Source organism: Lepeophtheirus salmonis, chromosome 4 (assembly GCF_016086655.4).
Source record: "Lepeophtheirus salmonis chromosome 4, UVic_Lsal_1.4, whole genome shotgun sequence".
NCBI classification, from domain to species: Eukaryota; Metazoa; Arthropoda; class Copepoda; order Siphonostomatoida; family Caligidae; genus Lepeophtheirus; species Lepeophtheirus salmonis.
The window spans coordinates 29782005-29802596 of NC_052134.2; the positions used below are offsets into that span (position 1 = coordinate 29782005).

General features: G+C 31.3%; 2 protein-coding genes across 12 annotated transcripts in view; one reads left to right on the top strand and one right to left on the bottom strand.

Moving 5' to 3' along the window:
• The window catches only part of LOC121116688 (uncharacterized), a 57061-nt gene extending 52251 nt beyond the window's left edge, over window positions 1-4810 (top strand). For 5 of the 7 annotated variants that reach the window (XM_040710974.2, XM_040710976.2, XM_040710977.2 and 2 more), the window contains 3 exons: window positions 198-505; window positions 577-648; window positions 4380-4810. In XM_040710974.2, the coding sequence (XP_040566908.1) occupies window positions 198-505; window positions 577-602 (334 nt within the window). In that variant the 3' untranslated portion in view covers window positions 603-648; window positions 4380-4810. Of the gene's footprint in view, window positions 1-197; window positions 506-576; window positions 649-3092 lie in introns of all 7 variants that reach the window. The other 2 variants (XM_071887787.1, XM_040710975.2) reach the window with 2 other exon arrangements.
• Window positions 4811-7211: 2401 nt separating this feature from the next.
• The window catches only part of LOC121116686 (cytosolic carboxypeptidase 1), a 54607-nt gene continuing 41226 nt past the window's right edge, over window positions 7212-20592 (bottom strand). For 4 of the 5 annotated variants that reach the window (XM_040710972.2, XM_071887789.1, XM_071887790.1 and 1 more), the window contains 5 exons: window positions 17559-17797; window positions 9680-9993; window positions 9340-9610; window positions 9101-9277; window positions 7212-9002 (listed from right to left, as the gene is read on the bottom strand). In XM_040710972.2, coding sequence (XP_040566906.1) covers window positions 8895-9002; window positions 9101-9277; window positions 9340-9610; window positions 9680-9993; window positions 17559-17797 — 1109 coding nt within the window. In that variant the 3' untranslated portion in view covers window positions 7212-8894. The remainder of the gene's footprint in view (window positions 9003-9100; window positions 9278-9339; window positions 9611-9679; window positions 9994-17558; window positions 17798-20592) is intronic. The other variant, XR_011779758.1, reaches the window with a different exon arrangement.

Genomic DNA, 20592 nt, shown 5'->3' on the forward strand with positions numbered 1-20592 from the left:
ATTTTGGAAATGGTTTTTCAAATTAATTGATTTTTACTAAAGTTTTAATTTTTTAAATAACTCCTGATCAAAATTATTTTTCGGAGTGTTTTAATTACTCATTCTAGAAAACTTTACTAACTAATTTTGAACTTTTGTCTCCTCCCACTGTAATCCTCAATTTTATTAGCAAAACTTTATTTTGACACCATTCATAGATCCTTGGATAAAGATAATACTGGGAAAATATCAGAGTCCTCTTTTCGACAAATTATGAAAGGGAAGGATGACTGTAGTGAAGAGGATATTGATGATATGTTAAAGGAATTCTATCGTCTTTTGGATCTTAAAGGCTTGACTGACAGTATGAGTGCTCCTCCAACTCCTGCCAAGTCTATAAAACAAGAAGAAGAGGAAAATGAAGAGCCAAAAACACCATCCAAAAAAAAGAAAGGTGGCAAAACTCCATTGACACCTGAACCAGAGCCAGAAATTGACGTGAATGAACGTTGGATAGACTATAGAGGTGGGTAGAAATAACCAATAATGTATTTCCAAATTATTCTGTCAAAATTAATTGTATGTTTATAATTTCAGAATTTGCCGCTATGCTACAAAACTAATTTGTGCTACCCTCAAATGGTAAATGTTGATTAAAGTAAATGTCAGGTAAAATAAATGTTGCGTAAAGTTGCAACTTGTATAAAGAAGATGTACAAGTTGCAACCAAAAAATGAGATGAACAATTTTAAATGAAGGATTTAGAGTACTTGGGATGAGGATAGTGCAGTAATTGAATATTATGTACATGGATGATCGAAATATTAATAGTGTGAATTTCAACTATTTTAATACGAATTACTAAAATATAAGCATTCCGTAGCACATAAGAAGTTCAAATGTTCACAGTTACATTACTCCTAAATACATAATAACCATTTAAATTTATTTAATCAAAATGAAAGGATTGTATTGATTAATAGTTGGTTATTAGAATGACCAATGTTTTAATTGAATAATGCATTTAAGAGAAAGAAGTTGTAAATTGTACAATTTCCTTATACAAGTTATAACTTTTACAGACATAGCAAAATTTTACACAAGAATTACACCCCTATTTCTAATTATATTCAAAATACCTACTATAAGATTTAAATTTCCCCTCACAAAGATAGCAAATGCTCACATTGTACCTTGCCTTTAGCATTTTAAAGAGAAAATTTCCTATACATCAAAAGTGCGGGGAGGGGGAAGTTGATGATCATATGAAGCTTTTAGGGATCCCATAAATATGGACAAAAAGGAAATTAAATTATTTGAGAGGAGTAAAAGATGTCCGAAGGTGAATTGATTAATTACAGGGTGAGGACTCAAAAATTTAAAAGCCATTTTCACTTTTACATATTTTTATTTTGTGCCATTATTATGATAAACTTTTGAAGCAAAAGTTAGTAATTCAACAATTTTGTACACTTTTTTTTCCATTCTGAATTATGGCTTCAATAACGATAAGAAGGACAACTGGCCTTGATGAAGTCCGAGGACAAGTTATTTCACTTCTCTGTAATCAAGGCCTTCAGGGAATTGAAATTCGAGTGAGAAGTCTTGTTCGCCTTGCCCTCCAAGACAAACGTAACAGCAAAGTCCACGGGGTTCACATCGGATGAGAACGGAGGCAAGAAGTCTGCAGTTCAGAAGGCAGCCATGTTCTCCCTGCAGAAATGTTGCACCTGCTTGGATGTGTATACTGGAGAGACGTCTTGGGTAAACACATAGTTGCCACTAGAGAACGTGTTCTTTTTCCGTGGCAATACATGGTACCTGAAGACTTTGTAATAGACGTCTGTCTTGACTTTCTCGTTGCCCTTGAAGAAGTAGGGAGGCATCTTAAAGCCCTCGGGCACCACGACGCCTCAGCTTTTAATTCAGTCAAGAAGCGATCCTTTCTTCTGTTCAGAAGAGCGTCCACTGTTAAGGTCTTCTTGTTGGAGATCAATTTCGGCATGGAGGAGATCGCACTCCCTCTCGCCGTTTTGCTTGTTGATCAGAATTTTTCGATCGCACAAAAACAAAACAAACATCAAATTGTAGCTTTTTTTTAATTCTCTTGAATGGCGCCAAGTATAAAATTGTCAGACCGTTAGAACTGAGGCTAGAAGGTATCAAAGGGGACTCTAATTTTGAGTTTTTGCCCTGCACTAATCCCGCCTGAAATAATTAAGTGAACAATAGTTAACAAGTGTTGCTAACTAAAATTCAGATTTTGCACAATCCATATCTGCTTTTACATGCAAATCGTCTTTTTCCTGGCAATATTTTAAAAATCAACATCAACCCTAGATATGCTATGATACGTATGATTGTTATCAAAAATGAAAAAAAAAATATAAGTCTAGTAATAAAATGGCTCATTTTTATACATTCTGAAAACTTTTTTCATATTCAGAAAAGTATAGACAGCTGATTAACATATTTTTTAGAATCTAAAAGCTTATATATGCATAAAAGATTAATTTAATATTCTAATCTTGTTTCATTTTGAAATTTACACTTTTATCTCAAAGTGAATGAAAATAAGTTAAGAAGTTCAATGTGTAGGCTAAAAAAGCACATACTCCAGGAGATACATAATATTCACTTCTCGTTCGAATGAAAATGGTTGTTCGACTTTTGTGGGCTCGCAAACTGCTACAGAAAATTTAAGACACGGTAAAATACCAAGGTTCTCCTCCTCGGTCAGTGAATGAATATTCTACAAAATATTACTGTCAGTACTAGTAAATTTTTATATCTTCTTCACCCAATAGAGAACTATCATTTTTAACAAAAAATTTTATTATTAATACGCTTTAATTGTTAAATAGACATGATTTTGTTTTCGTGGAGATAGTCATTTTGATTATTCCAGGTGTCAGAAATTAAAATTTTTTGAAGAATAAAAAAACACATATAATTTGAAGTAAGAACAATAATAAACATACCATCTAAAATTGATGTTTTCCTATAAATTATATGTAACAAAATTTATAGGTTTTGAAAGTATTAATATATAATTTATAATATGATGTCAATTTTGAAATAATAAGAGTATAATTATGTATTTTTTTCGTTAGTTTCTGTCTTGTTTTAAAATTTTTGTTGAAATGAAATGGTGATACTGGGAGATCCTGGTACACTTCCATAGAATATGCAACCATTTACTTGCTATAATGTTGAAAGATCACATAATCGAAGGATATCGTAGTTTTATTAATCAGAGAAGTATATTTTCGTTTCATAGTGATAGTATACATTTAAAATTTTGTTATACACTATTTTAAAAATCACTAGAGTAAGGTAGCCCGGCCTTGCCGTGGACATTATGAAATTAAAATTATTTGAGAATTCTTCTCCTTAATATAAAGCAAAAAATAATTACAGTCAAATTTTAATAATTATTATCGATGGATTTATTTATGTACACTTTTTTATAAGAAAATAGAGTAGGTTTATCCGGCGTTGACCGGAAATTCCCTGGAAATTAAGTAATTAAGGCTGTAAAATTTTATGAATTATTCTCGGTACATGTTGTCCTTCTTTTCTTGACAAGACTCAGTGTTCTTTGTCTCCATGGAACGCAATGAGGAAGTGGTTTTTTTATTTAGACGCCAAACTCACAGTCACGCAGCCACTTTCCTCAGCATCAAAGAACCCTCCTGATATTGCAAAATACTCGCCGGCTCTCCAGTTGTACAGGTGAAGTATTTGGCTATAATAAAGTTTAAACTTTTGTGTAGGTAATGAGGAACCCTTCTAATATGCCATAATACACTCGAGCCCACTGGTTGTGCAGTTGAATTGTGGAAATATGGAAGGGATGTTATTAGGTATTACTCCTCGATGTTGGCAAAATATTTAGACTAATTAAAGTTGAATATAAGACCTTATAAGGCTTTTAAAAGAAAATACTCTTACTATGGAAACTGTTGGTACTTTTAATGGTGAATTGCTTTTTATATTTTATTCTTTTTGATCATGTTTCGGTTTTTGGTATATGCCTGAATGCTTGTTCCGAATTCTGTATGTTGACGGATTTTATTTAGTTGCTTTTGATCCTTAATATGGTTATTATTATTTGGTAATTTTTTTAGGAGAGGGATAGTTATATGCTAAAATGTTTATTTACGTTATTTTTTACATGATCTTTCTCCTTCATTTATTTCTTATGTAACTTGTGCATATCAAATGGAAACCTGAATAAGGGAAGGAAGTTACTTAGCTGTTCACTGTTGTTATAAAATATTTTTAGAGCATTTCCCTACTGCACTGTCCTTAACTTAGTAACATTTTTACCTTCATCTAGATTGGATTCGGGCAAATATCATTTACATATATGTCTAAATAGATTATCTTCTTTTTAGATTCATCATTTCATCAACATACGTACGCACATGGGTTAAGAGTACTTCTGCATGCGGAAAAACCTTCACAAAATGCCTTTTACAATAACAATTATGATTATACTTTTTATCAAAATCGTTTAGAGCTCCTTTTCTCAACTTTCCAATCCTTTTCTAAAAATACAAATATTTTCAAAATGATTCATTACATCTACTTTTATTACTTTTGAGAGCTGATTGTCCCCCCCTCCCCCACCTCTCTCTCTCTCTCTTTCTCTCCAAGTATGTATATATTAACTCAATATATTTCCCAACTTCTATTATATATTTTTTAATTTTACTTCTTGTATCTTTATTTGAAGAAACTGAATATTTATATTTACATATATTGCTACATATCTCATTATGAAATAACGTGAAATAAAATTATTTCTTAATAAATCAAATAAAAATATGTATAAAATCATTTAATATTACATCTATTAACACGTTTTTATGTATTTTTTAGCTACCTGTTGATTTACCTATCCCTTATCAATGTTGTGAAGGTTGATTAGTTGGACTATTTTTTGGTTAATATGTAGTAAAGATGTATTTGCTGAGTTATAAGAGATAACACCAGAATTAAAGAAAGGACAAATTCGCATTTTCTTGGGTTCGGATTAGTTTTGATCTTTATATGTAAATATTTGTGTAAATTTCGAGTAATTTTATAACATAGTTAAGTTTTGTTAAAAAGTGATAAATCACAAACGTGCAGACAGGGTCTTATCCCATCGTCCATTGTGATTTAATTTATCAATCGTGGAGCCATGGAAAGACAAAAATTTGATCAGAAAATTTCATTTTTTGAGGGTTTAGTTGCAAAGAGTGATTCAAAAGCAACTTTCAAGTATGTTTCAATTTGGTGAAAGAAAGTGCTAATTTTTTATATATAGAATTTTCGACTATTAATTTCATAACTAACTTCTAATCTCATATTTCTTTTATTAGTGAGTAGTGAGGAAGGACCTTTTATTAATCAAAGGAAGACATTTTTTGAGCGAGTATCCATGATATAGTTGTTATATTGTCAATTCCTTCGTAGTTTATCATATTTCGCTTGTTATAGAGAAGAGCGTCTCTTAATCAACCTTTTTTTATGTATAGATTACTTTATATTTATTAATTTATATCTTACCTAAACAATAAAATATAAAAAAGTAATGGTAACAGTGGAAAGGTTGTGTGATTTTAAAAGTGAATACTGTATCCAAATGTTAAGTGATCCATGTACCTGTAAGGTTATGTTTTTATTATAGAAAAATACATTTTTCAACATAGAATAAATTAATTTTATAGCTTATTATATGTATGTTGTTTACAAAATTAAATCTTAATTTTCTGTCGTCCTATGTGATATGTTTAAAATTGATTTTGAAAATTTATGTAAGAAATAACTGGAAGCAACTTTTGAATATTATTGGTATCATTGCTTTGCTTAATTTTACTTGTTTAATATATGTTAAAATATATATACATATATTAGTATTAATATTTTGTAATTAACTTATAAACAAATTTTAAGCAAAAATAAATAAGTTTAATTATATTTTTTTAATGTTTTTATCTCTAGGTTTAATGAACAAAATTATCTCTAATATTCAGAAGCTTTTTTATCAAAGTATTAATTACAGCCCATACAAAAATAACATCACTTTAATAAACGTAATTATATATTTTGAAACCTATGGACGTTTTAGCCTTAAACCTTAATTATGACACTCCTTCATTAAATTATGTATATGTATTTTTCAGAAGTGGGATATCTGATTACTTCTCTAATTAATAGTCTGAAAAAATTTGCAGAATATCAAAATTATAGAAATACTAATTGCTAACTTTTATTTTTTCAAATCTCAGTACTTTGAGTTATTTATGTCCAATTGAAAAGTCTCGTTTTACTTTGCTCCTATTGAAAAAAGTTAGCCCAACGAAATATGAACTATTTTAAGAGAATAAGAAAATGAATAACTCCCAAAATATGCTATTAATTTTATATAGTCATCAATACTAAAGCTATGTCAGCATTTATGAGAAATTATTCTGTGAATCAGTATCACGTAACCTAAATTCTGATTAAGATGCACTTCAAAATATACTGGTAGTGAAAACTTCATATTTTAGTCTGTAGTGTCTCTCAGTTTCTGTACTAACCAAAGAGTAGCTTATAAATGAACAAATTTTAACATTGTAGCTTCGGTCAAGTCGGCTTGCTAGAGTCGCCTTGTAAAGACTGAGAGAGAACTGATTTGATAGCCTAGTGTGTAAGATGATAATTTCAAAATTAGAGATGATATTAGGTTCATCAAGAGCCGTCCCTCTTCTCAGATACATCTGGGAATATTGACTGCAACAAAATAACCGACAATTCAATAGCACAAATACAAATAATATATAAAATCCTTTCTTCGTGAAAACATTTCATCCATTAGTTTGATAAAAAGTAAGGCCACTATATACAACAATACAGAAATTCTGAGATTAGACAAGTATATCCAAAAGTAATATAATGAAATTTGATCTTCAAATTAAGGTTCCCTTCTATCAAATTTATTCATACTTGATTATGATCAAGCCATTGGAGTTATTCCCAGAAAATTTAATTTATTGGGGGAAAAAAATGAAAAATTATTGTCTTTCTAGATGTTTAGTATTTTATAGGAAATGCCGTCACATATAGAAAAAAAAAAGGGAATTTATATAATTTATTTAATCTTCATTCTACATAAATTAATTATAATTATGTGTTTCTGAAATTAAATATCCTGGTAAAATATTAATTCGGAATGAGTTGGAATTCATTCGTGAAAATTTAAAATCAATGGAGTTTATTTATTTAAAGCTTTATATGTAGCTTTAACAAATGGAACTAAATAATTGGAGTACATATCATAAAATAATTTCCATTGAACAATATTGAGAGAATACATCAATATAATAATTAAAACATACATAGATAATTTTTAATAAATTTATTTAATGTGTGGTAGGAAAGTGTGAAAGTTAGGAAATATTTACACAATTATACGACATGACCATATTCGACAACAGAATCAACAACAGAAAATCATGGTTCAAATATATTTGTCAGAGGTAGGAAAAAGTCCATTTGTTGTCTCAAGTCTTTGCTCAGAAGTCCAAGTCCTTGATTATTTTTATTTACTCATATTCATGCCATTGAACAGTTTTAACTTTTGTTTGTATTTATTCTGACGTATAGAGTGCCTAGAAAAGTATTTTGCATGTGCCTCTTCAAAAAAAATTTCAAGTCCAAGTGGAGTCGCGAGTCTTTAGCTTCTCCACCTTTATTATTTATACATTTTCCGTAGTGGATATTTCATAATATCTACGGAGGTTGCATTTCTTAACACGATTAGTTCGTCTATAAATACATATTTTATCGTCATACTGCACCACAATTGCATAGAAAGCATATATATGAACTGTATTTTATGTTGTTAAGAGTATCAACCCTTATTGCAAGGAAAAAACATTTCCAAAAGAGGAAACACTTAAATCTATCATCTCATTGTAAAAAGTATTCTCCACATATATTTCATTTTTTTGCCTAGTCTACACAGAATATATGATGTTTTCCCAATTATTTTGCTTTGATAAATCAATTATGTATTCCCTTGTTAGAAAACAAAGTATGTTTGATCATAGATACGTTATTGTATCACAATGCATAAAAATTATGTGACAAGTGTGTGATTGAAATATATATTTAGGTTAACTGAGGAACTAATTAGTGTGGTTTAAGTCAATGTAAAATGATTGCTAACAAAGGAGTATATAATTGATTTATCAAAGTAAGAAAATGTAGAACATATTTATTTTGTAGAGGGTAGCCAAAAACATTTCGATAACAGGTTTTACAAACAGAGGGAAGAAATGAAGTCTAATAATACGAGAGTAGTCTGAAAAGTTTCCAACCTCAACCTGTAAATGGCATGACTCATAAATAAAAGCTAGTCATATATATTTAGCATCTGTTGATAGTTATACACAAAAAGTGTCAGTCATTTTGAACGGTCAGTTGTTTTGTAACAATCGTTTGTGTGAGTGGATGTGGGTATTTTGATGAAAAAAAATTCTGACTTCTGATTTTTCAACATAGTCTCCTAGTAATTCTATACACTTTTCCCAGTGATGCTCTTATCTCTGTAACCCGTTCCGTCTATAACTTCATTCGGAGAAGTTACAAGGAGTCTATGTTGAAAAATAAAATAACATTAAGAAATATTTTCACAAATACACTCAATTGAACTCTTCCGAAATGGCTGAAATTTTGGTTGAGTGAATGTCAATAGATCATAGATAGATGTGACTAGTTGTTATTTATTTTGTACTGCCATCTTCATTTTGAGGTTAGAAACTTTTCAGTCCACTCTCGTATACCTATTCAAATTCTGAACGACATTCATCTCTGGATACACATATAAGTAGGTATTCAAAAGAAATTATGAATTTTTCAATACAGTTGAAGCGAATCTAAGGATCCTCTTCTTCCAAAACTTCATATTCATAGTCGATATGATTCAAAGACTTTGCAAAGGCTGTGCCCATATCCTTTAAATGAATTGTTGATATTTGCATTCCCTGAAAAAGCCAAACATAATAATTATAATATTTTGTCTTGATAAACTCATATTAAATAAAAAAGATACAACATGTATGTATATTGGGATTCAACTCACCTTATGTGTTCCTTTATTACAACCACAAAAAGTACTTTCCATCGTATATGATCTATTCACTCCAAATTCTTTCCAAACCACAACTCGAGCTGTAGTTTCACGACACTTTTCAACATTATATTTACAGGACTTTGGGTCAAAGTAGGGTGCCATTTCTCCTAAAACCTTTTCCAATTCCTAAAAAGATCCATTGCCATTATTAAGACATGAATGAAGGTTAAATGTTAATTTATATTTACAAGAAAGTCTTCGTATATTTCATCATTTTTCTCGTTATTTTGAGCCATGTTCTCTAATATGACTTTTGGATGATGGGGCGAGCAGCCGTAGAGAAATACATTTTTCTTTCGGGAATGTCCATGATAATCACAAAATAGGTATAAAGGTTTCTCTAATACGCGGTGGCAAAAATCAATGAGTCCTTTGGAATGAAATATTGATGGATGTCTTTCAAATGAAGGACTCATCCATTGGCGGTTTAAATCTTCTCCTGTTAGGCCACAGCGGTGTCTAAAACATATAAAGGAATTAACCTGTCATTATTTCTGAAAAAAAATCAGTATCCGTTAAACCACTCACGATCCATGAATCACTCCTTCTACATTTAACATTGGAATAATTTTAAAAATGTAGTTATTTCTCAATTCAATAGCCTCGGGTTTAGAACTGAGTATAAAACAAAGAGTTCCTTCCATTATCCATGATGCATTAGTTTCTCCAGGATGAACTCTTGCAGTTAGAAAAATTATTTCTTTTTCTTCTGGTAAAATAGTGGAGGAAGTTATGGTCAGCACAGGGACCTCATTATAACAAAGAGAATGACAAAGAATATCCTCTCTGTAGTAAATAGAAGAGTCTTTTTCTTGTTTCCATTTGAGTTTATCTAGCATGACCTAAAAATATATCAACTATTAATTACCAAGGTAGGAAACTAATTCAAGGATACGAATAAGCCAAAGTAAGTTGTAACTTAGAATTGCAACACATATTTTTTTAAAAGGTAGAAGGATGTTATTCTATATAAATTAAAGTGTCTACCACAACAAAAATGTAAAAACAACGAAGCATGCTAATAGCTTTAAATCATATGTTAATTAATCTTTCACTGTCCACACTCCCAAATACCATTTTATACTAGTGGGTAAGTTTGTACATCATAAGACAGAATAATAATTTTGTTATTGTAACTTTTTCAATTTAAAATTAAAAAAATATGCAAAATTAGACATAACGGAAAAATTAGCAACTAGCCATTAGGACTATTCATTTTTTTTTTACTAGCCCTGTGAAACATTTACTACCTTAAAATACCACTAATATAAAGGTTTTAAATTTTGTTTTAAAATAAGTCAATTTTTGGGAGTACAAAATGAAACTAATACATTTTTTGTGAAACACATTTATACTTAGTAACAAGTACAACTAAAAATTGAATTTGTAATATAACAGTTAGTAGTCATGTTCCATAGAAAGTAAGTCATTCATCAAACTTTTTTTAATTATACCCTATATTTCATGAATAAAGCTACAAATATTAACGTTAAAATACTACGATACTATAGAGATAGTTTGATCTAGAAGTGTCTGTCCACTTAATTTAAATTTTAATAAATAGAAAATTTATTCGTCAATTGTTTTCAAACTTGGGTTTTGTAACTCAAGATTCCTTATGTAAAGTTTCGAAAAAATTCATGGAGATATTTAAAGTTGAAACTAGTTTAAATACTCAAGTGTTTAAATAACCTATCAGTACTAATGGGTACTACCGCACTATGTAGCCAAATTGGCCCGATACAAGCCACCCTACTTTAGCGCAACTGGGTTTTTTACTAGCCATGATCTAGAAAAATAGCCTGGTTGTCGATCCCTGGGGTATGGGCACCAACAAAACATTAATAAGCGGCACTCTTTTGAGCACCACTCAAAATTCTTGAGCAAGAGCGTGAGCGCACTCATTGTTTTGAATAACGAGTGAAAGCCTGAGTGCGCTCGCCATTTCGGAAGAGAAAAAAATGGAGCAAATTTTCAATTATTTATATAAATTTGTATTACTTTTTCAGTTTTCTGTATCTTATGAGATAACATTGAAAAGTTTGAGAGTCAAGGATTGACTTTAAAGATTACAAGAAAAGACGGTTAAAGTATGTCTCAATATTAGCTAAAATATTTTTTTCGATGGTGTGTCTGTGGCTCTCTGCTGTCTTCAGTTGATGAATTTGCCTCTTATGTAGTTGGCCTCTTTATGAAGGCTCAGCCATCAGTTCCCTCAGACACTGCCATCTCCTACGTGTGTAAAAAAATTACATTGCAAGATAAATCGCATTTTCCCAACCAAAATACGATTTTTTTATATTAGTCTTGTATAATGACATAAGATCTCAAAATCTAACGTAAGCCGTAGTTAAAAAAACTTGAGAACCCCGTGTTTAATCTCAAAATAATTATCAGGCTTAACTGGAGAATATTCCACGATACCTTGCAAATTACATGTTTCCTAAGACAGTGGTTCCCAAAATTTTTGTGCCCAATGCTCACAAAAAGGCAAATAAACATATCTTTACACACGTATTTCAATTAAATCAATCATATGTATCATTATAAGCTATTGCAAATAATATATGGTTGTCATAATTCGTAAAGTACACTTGAACTTGCTTCAAGATACACCGTTTGGGAACTTCTGCCCATTAGCACTTGATATTATCAGATTTGCTTATTGAAATGTTAATTCTATCAATTTAATAATTGTTCTAAATAGTAATTTGAATATTTGGCAGAATTACTGTTAGATCTAATCAAACAAAAATGTTCCTTTCTGATTTATACATATATTCGTTTAGATAATAATCTAGTTTATTTATTATCGTTTAAGGTTAGAAAATATCTTACGAAACTGATATTAGAATAAAATCTAATTCATATAAGCGTTTTCGATTTTTAAACGTATTTTCCATGAACATCCTTATACATCCTTGGCCATTTGGAAGGGAAGAAAAGCAACTACACAACTTATACATTAATATGAGAATATACTGGATACATTGTCCATCACTTTTTACAAAATTAAACATATAATATGGTTACATCATTTTATGAATAAAGGAGACAATTATTTATAATTACTGTAGAATGTACTCTAATTCATCAAAAAAGGAACAAATACTAGATCATACCTCCCTACTGGACTATCGACAGAAGCTACAACGTCCAGAATGACAGATGGCTTCCCAAGGAGAGAGAAGAGGTCCCTGCGGTCTTCACCACAAAGTTCCGGCCTCCGTAATGACCCTGGGTGGAATATGCAGCACCGGTGAGGTGATGCCTCCTTTCTTCTTCAATCCCAAGGAAAGGGTTAACGCGATAAGGTACTGCGAAGTCATGGAGAAGTTCGTCATCCCCTGGATGAAGGATACGGCCGCTGGGAGGGAGTTCATATTCCAACAAGACTCAGTGCCCGCACACATCGCCATGAGGACCACTAACCTCTTCAACTCCCACGACATCACTTTCTGGGAGTGCAACACCTGGCCCTCCAACTCACCCGACCTCAATAGGTGTGATTACTACTGGTAGGGAAAGTTGGAGAGGGAGGGGTGCAAGGTCAGCCACTAGAGCATCGCGGCCCTGAAGAGCTCCATTATGAGGGAGTGGAATGCTGTCGATTCCGCGGAAGTCATTAGGGCATGCAAATCCTTTAGGGGCAGGATGGAGAAGATGGTGGCTGCTGAGGGAGGACATGTTGAATAAATTTATTGTTTCACTTTTTCATATTAACAAATACACTCCAAATTCCATTTTTATCAAGCAGGTTGAATTTTAAGATAGTTCCAATTTATCTTGGACACCCTGTATATTGAAACAATGAAGTACTTTATGAAGAGGGAAGAATAATTACCAATAAATATACTCAAATTCAACTCAAGCCGTAAAGGAAAAAACGCAATATTTGGCTAATTATTCTTCCATTTTACAAAAGTACTTTATAAATGGAAGAAATCAATCTAGAACAAAACTACACAAGAGTGTGATCGATCTTAACATTAATAACACACCTTCAGCCAAAAAGACTAATTTTAATGTTGCACTTTAAAAAATACACTCGTCTATATAGAGTTAAATTTTAGTATTAATTTGAGGACATTTTGAAAAATGATGATAAAATCTATTGAAAATGGAAGCAAAGAAATAATCTGGGAAATGTGATTGGAACTTTAAAAACTTTTTTTTCTTTTTTACGTGTTTAGAAAAAAAGTTTTTATTTTCCAAAATGTGGGAAAGAGGAAACTGAGACTGAAAGAACGAAATTCAATTTACGTCATTTAGAGTTTCGCCATGGTACAAAAGTCCTTGAAAAATTCGAAAAAATCATTCAATCTGATAAAAGGAAGAATAAGTTGAAAGTATTTTTACATTCTCAATCCTCAATCTAATCTTTTTTTGAAATTAAAAGTTCAAGTTCTGGAGCTCACATTTCTTAAAACTGTTTAAATTCGTTAAAAACAGAATTTATCGTTAAATGTATGTCATCTCAACCGCCAACTTTAGTGAGGGATGAACATTTCAAGACTCATTCATGAAATGTTTCCATGCATAAAAGTCCTTTCTTATGAAACACTTATGAAAAATATTAATTATTAATTCATTAACATGAAGGAAAAAATGAAACAAACTTTCTCAAATTGTTTTTGTTTGACAGCTGATTGTCGGTCAGCTGCAAAGCGTGGCTATATTATTGTAACTTGCCATTGGATAAAACTGGATTTTTCTTATGGTCAATTAGTATTAGCATGCTCTAGAATAAAAGGCACCCCCACTCACGATAAAATTGCCGAAGCCTTAAAACCATTATTTTCGACTATGCCTTACAAAATAAGTGTGATGGAGGAATCTTTACCAACAATGCAAGAAATTTCATTAAGTGTTTTGAAAATTATGGAATCCAAGAAAGATGAAGAAGGAGAAGAAAATTATTTCCTGGAAGAAGATATTCAATGTTTTGAATTAACACCTGTCCTTATTAAAGATTTAGAATTTCGCTTACTAAATCATTTCAGAGATACTGCTCACTGTATGTATTTGATTGTACAGAAAGACATAGATTCAGCTGTCAAGATGTTTGAAAAATTATTTTACAAAGATTTTGGTAATTGTAAATCACTTAGGAACAAGCAAAGTAGCAGTATTATTGCAGCTGAAACTATCAAATATACTATAGGGAAACTTCTGAGAGTCCCAAATGAGAAAAAGTGGAACGAAAAATTTGATGGTGTTTTGAACATTTCCAAAGCGCTTAAAAAAAGAATTTATGAACTATATGATTTATTTGACAATCCTGGATAGATGTATTTCACCAAAGCAGAGATAGACTTAATTAATGAATACTTTTTATGTTTTAAGGATTTTGAAGCTGAGCTAGATATCTTGCAAGTGTTAAATAAACAACTCAAAATTGTGATGCCCAGTCTTAAATTTTGCAAGGCTCTAGTGGAAGCTTTATTAGCTGGAATCGAAAAAAGATTTGGGCACCTTTTTAAAGATTAGATGCACTTGTTAACTGTTATAGTAATTCTCCAGAATTACATGAATATATGAAAAAAGTCTTAGTGGATAAATTTAGCCTTATTGTCCAAACTGGGATTGCTTGTGACAATCCCGAGGATTAAGTAGAAATTGAGTCAACATCAAGTTTTTTACCAATTAAAAAAAAATTCAAAAGAAATCAGACCCCCACTGAAATTGTAAAAATTTTTATATATTTAGAAAACACCTCTTTGGATCTTTTAATTTTTTTTTTCCAAAATTCAAAAGATAGTTATACAAAATAATACAACTTAGTACACTACGCACTCTGCATATAAGGTAGCTGTGCTCCTGTTTGTATCTAATATAATTTCTTAGGCTCGCCTTTTTTAGAGAAGCCCCTTGTTTTAACTACCTGTTACCAAAATAAGCCGGTATAAAAATGAACCGAGACCGATAAAGCTGAACCTATACCAATAGAACCCCTGAACAGGGACAACCTTGCGTATAGGCTTACAGATAACTATTGTTTACTACACCTAACATTGAAAGACCATGTGTTTAATGTTCGTAATTCTTTTGAATCTGTCTGAAAAGTTTTTAAACTTTTTTTAACACTAGGTACTGTTTGTGGAGATTTAAGTTTCAATATCAAGTTAGCTCGAACAATTGACATATAAATGAAAAAAAATAATTACATAGGTGAAATAAAACGCCAATGTGGCAGTTTTAGTGGTATTGTCTTTTTGCTATATTAGGGTGGCCAAATATTTTCTTTTCCGTAGACATGTTTTGGCACATTGTCTGGGTGTATGATGACTATTTTAAAACAACACATAATGTCCCCTCTTTTGTGGGACAAATAGTTGAAGATAGATAATTTTACTAGAATCGAAATAGATTCAATAGATTCCAAAAATATAAAAATAATAATAATAAATTTTTTTTTTTATTCATTTCAAACTATTAACCTCCTTCCTTCATAAGACTGATATGTTTAAAGCCAATAATTTTATTTCTTGGCAATCCAAACATGGTCGCCAAAAACTAGATTAGAGGATTTTTCTCAGTCAAAAAAATATGTGTGAAGAAAAACGTATGTAGGAATTTACCCCTATTAATTAGTTGCAATTTTAAATCGTAGTAATTACATTCATATTCTTTGTTTACTATTGAAAATAAAATATTTTTGTTAGTATGACTGGTGGGTAAATTTATTATTTTTTTTCAATAGTATTTTGATGATGTATTATACTTGCATATCATTGCTTTTGGTTATGAAAATGCTAATTTTTGAATCTTTAAGGCTCAATAACTCAAAGTTGGATCGAGCGACAAATCAAAAATTTCATTTCTAAGTTAGTCTTTTATCAATAATACCCCAAATTAAATTGTATTCAAATCCCATATACATATATTTCACAATATGAAAATCCTTGTATTTGTGTATGATAGCCAAAAGTTCTTCAAAGTAAAAATAAGATGCCCAATATACCTATTGTACGACAAAGGATCAACAAGAAATTGTATTCCTATCCTTTCACTAAGGAGTATAAGTTTTAGTGATGGGCAGAGCTTTAGTCCACTCAAGAAATCATACAAACACTCCTACCCAGTTGCTAATTTTGTGAGCGCGCTCCTGCTCAATGAAATTTGAGCGGCACTCACTTTTTTGCTCGCATTTGAACTTGACAACACTTTATGTAGGTATGTTACAAAAAATTTCAAATTCATTTTTTCCCCTTTAAACCTGTTTTATCCAATAGATAAGGGTAAAAAATACATTTGGATAGCAAAATAATGTATCTAGCTTCAAAATTAAGGAAGTTATAACCAATTTATCAACGGAATTTTACACCTATTTTTCGTAGTGTTAAATCTGTTAATGTTATAACCTTCACAAAAATCTGTGATCTATTAAAATATGATATTTCAATACACAAACACAATTTTCTTAAACATCTAGAAAATTGAATGAAACTTTAATGAATTACAGAATACATTATTATGCAAAAGATGATATTTTTAAATACCTGCAATTGAATTGTATAATATGAAGTTCGAGTATATTCCCATGCTCTAAAGACAATTAATGATTTTTATTGAAAAAAAGAAAAAAAAAGAAGAGATTTTAAATATTAAGACAAGGTACTTTCATATGACGCAGTAATACAGATTGAAGATGCTAATGTTGGAATAAAATTGATACACGTCGCATAAACATGTTTTTTAAAACTTTACAAGATACTAAAATAGTAAATGTAATAAAATACATTATAACCTTTTTTCATCCAATACACTTTATTTGTGATTTTGAAGGCTATTTGTAGATGACTTATTTTCTAGCGAATGTAAGGATGTTCATGGAAAATACGTTTAAAAACCATAAGGGAAAACCTTTATATAAATTAGATTTTATTTTGATATCAGTTTTCTAAATTATTTTCTAACCTTAAAATGATATGATTTTTTTAAAATCATTGAATCAATGAGAAAATGAATTTAGAATTAACAGAGGGGCAAATTGTAATTTATTAGTTCTTTAATCTCGGAGAACCTGAGCGTTTTGTATTCTTAAAAACATTGAGTTATCAAGGCGCGAGTCACTTATTTCAAGGTAGTCCAATGCCTTCCTTGCTTATTAATAAGTCAACAAATAGAACATGAATCTTCTAACTAAGTTAATGAAGCCTTTCTCAACAATTTTTTCTTAGTTTTTTCTTTATACACATCCCCTCTTTACTTATTAAATAATGAACAAAAAAGAAAAAAAAGAAAAAAACATCGACTGTTTTTCCTTTTCTAATCAGTAAACTTAGTTTTTTCTTTACACAGACCCCTTCTATATGAATAATGTATCAGCCATAAAAACGAAGTGGTATGGAAGATCAAATGTACTTACGAAATGTGTGCAATAATTTTGCTACCCATTTCTTACCCTGAGTCTAGTATAGGTATATGGATAATGGTATGCCAAGTAGACCACATCATTATCATATGGAAATTCAATTGTAAATGAAGCTGTCATGTAAACATCTTTTCCGTTGCTGTCATCAGAATTCGGAGATGATACAGTATATTGGTTCTTTCCATAACCAACATCCGTGCCAATTCTACGCCAAAATGGGGATCCATAATGAAGGGCAGCAATTGAAGAAAAAAATACAGGCTGCATGCCTGTTTAGCAATTTAACAAGTAATTAATTATGGGAAATTAGTAAGTAAATATTAATAAAGCGTATTTGAAATGTCATGCAAAGTTTTGAATATGCATATGTATGTATGTGGCTTTAAAATTTAAGGAACAAGAAAGAAGTTTATAAAATTTATAAATTACTTAACATCTGTAAACCATATTTTATCAGATAATAAGTATTTTCAAGTCAGCTGTTCAACTTACTTGAAAAAGGTATTTTTGCGGGGATACATTTTTGTTCATAAACTACGTATAAAAATTATTATTTTAAAAAGATTTATTAATTAAATATATATATGTTACGGGCAATGTGGAAAATACTCGGGCAATCTTTACAATTTCCAATGAGGTAGTCAATGTTCATTCTAACTTCATTTATATTGTCATGGGAAATGATTGTGGGTAATTTGATTATTAAACAATTCATTGCGAGGAATTTGATAATAAAGGATTTGATTAGGATACTATTTCATTCCAAGCATTTTGATACTCTATTTTATTTTCCTTGAAATTTGTATTATATTCACACATTCAAACTATTGCAGGATAAGAAATTATCATACATCTGGTCCCTAAGGGGGATCAAAACCTATTGCCAACACTATCTTGAGTAAAAAAGACCCCTTCGAATTTATTATAATACACCCCAGCCCACGGGTTACGCGAGTGAACCGCTTGTCCACAATCGGGATCAGTACCCACCGCCACCCCTTCCCTGAAGATCAAATATCCCTTTTGATATCCTACAATAAATCCCTCCCATGGGTTGTGCAAAAGAGCCATAGGTTTAAGAAGTGAATCATTACCCTCCGCCACTGCTTCCCTGAGCATCAAGAAGCCCCTTCAATATCCTATAATACACCCAAACCATGGGTTGTGCAAGTGAACTGCTGATCGAAAAGGTTGGTCATTAGTCACCCCCAACGCTTCATTGAGCATCAATAACCATTGTTATTCACACAACTCAAGGGATTGAACTTTTTTGGTATTATACTTAGTGGGTTCTATAAAAGTATGTGTAACTTTGGGGGTGGAGTATAACTGTCATGCGGCTCTTCTGAAACCGGAGGGGTCAGGTGTTTTTTTAACAATAAAATGTAAGGCGAAAAGGCGAGCAATTTCAATGAACATGATAAAATGTGGGTATATCAGGATGACTAAAACAGTAAGTGACAATCTAATAAAATTGTTGATCCTATTGAATAATATTCGAGCTACACGGTTGAATATTTCCTATAAATTCTATTAATTTCTTCATAATAAACATAAAAAAACTCATTTAAATATACTTTTTAACATCCAATGTAATAATGACAAAAATCATCTTTTTGAACATACCTAACATAGCTAATGTTACTTAATTTTTTAACTAAATATTCTTACTTAGTTTATCCTAAACATAAACTACTTTTGCAGAATGTTGTTCTATTATGGCATTTGCTATCACAGAGGTATCTTCTTTTTTTTTTTTTTGGAGATGAACTTATTTATTTGGAGTCTGTACAATTGTGTTACTTGTTCATTTCCATCTAACTGAATTGATGTGATCAGTTGAAATGTAACTTCCTTCTCTTTGGAACTTAATTAAAACTGAGAAATGACTCCATCCAACAATCAAACTGCTTTCTCACATTGGCCTGTTTTAAGACATTATTTTTGACCCTAATCCATATTATCCGTTCTCTGCTACATTGTTCACAAAAGCTAAGACGTAGTTGGGATCAGTTTTCTGCTGTCGATACTTGGACCTTGGACTTTGAAGCTACTTCAATCTCCTTAAACTGTCTTGAGGAGAGTAGCATAATTTTGTTTGCTTGTTCTTCTTGCTTGTAATTTGCTCCTCTCTCTGGCACTTAGGTGTCATGATCAGATTGTCAATGTGAGCACTTTTGATTGGTCCAATCATCTTCATTCCCCCCATGGCAACGCCGGAAGGTTCTGAAGTGTTACATTTAAGGCTCCAGATGGAACAATTTTGTTCCATCTGGATACATATTATTGACAGAATATCCATTTCTTGTCATCAACAGGTGTTCTCTTTATAACGTCTACTTCGGGTCTTTCCTTGTCTATATTTCTGCACATCTCTAATAGATGCTACTACGTGTTTATATAACACTCTTTAGACAAATGTAAGTCCTCAAGTCCAACCTTTATCGGATGGCCATACCTACCTTGGTATGAAGTTCGCCTAATACTAGATTGAAAGCGGCAATTCTTGGCATACTGAACAAACTACTGTCAATCAATCAAATTATTTGTCTTGTTCTCACGTTGCCGCAATGTCTCCATTTGCTCTCTCATATGGTTCCTGAGATTGCGAGGGATGGCAGTGCCGGTGGGTAATGATTCATCTCTTGAGCCTGAAGTTCTTTTGTACAACCCATGTGTGGGGGTGTATTAGAGGATAGTAAAAGGGATCTTTGATGCTCAGGGAAGTGGTGTCGGTGGGTAATTAGCCAACTTTTGGATCCGTAGTTAACCTGCACAACCCGTGGGCTGGAGTGTATCTTAGGGTATAAGAAGGGGCCCTTGAGAATCAAGATAGCAGTGGCGATAGGGGTTGTCCCACCTTAAGGAACAGCTGTCCATTAGCACAACCTGTTGGCCGAGATATTTGCAAAATAAAATGGAGTCTCTTGTGATAATTTTCCATCATACTATAGCTTATTTTCCGAATAAAATACAAGTTTATATCAAAATGAACTAGACCATTTAATATAGTGGGCCGCATTGCCACTTGAAATATTCTAACCTATAAGGTTAAATTTCTTGA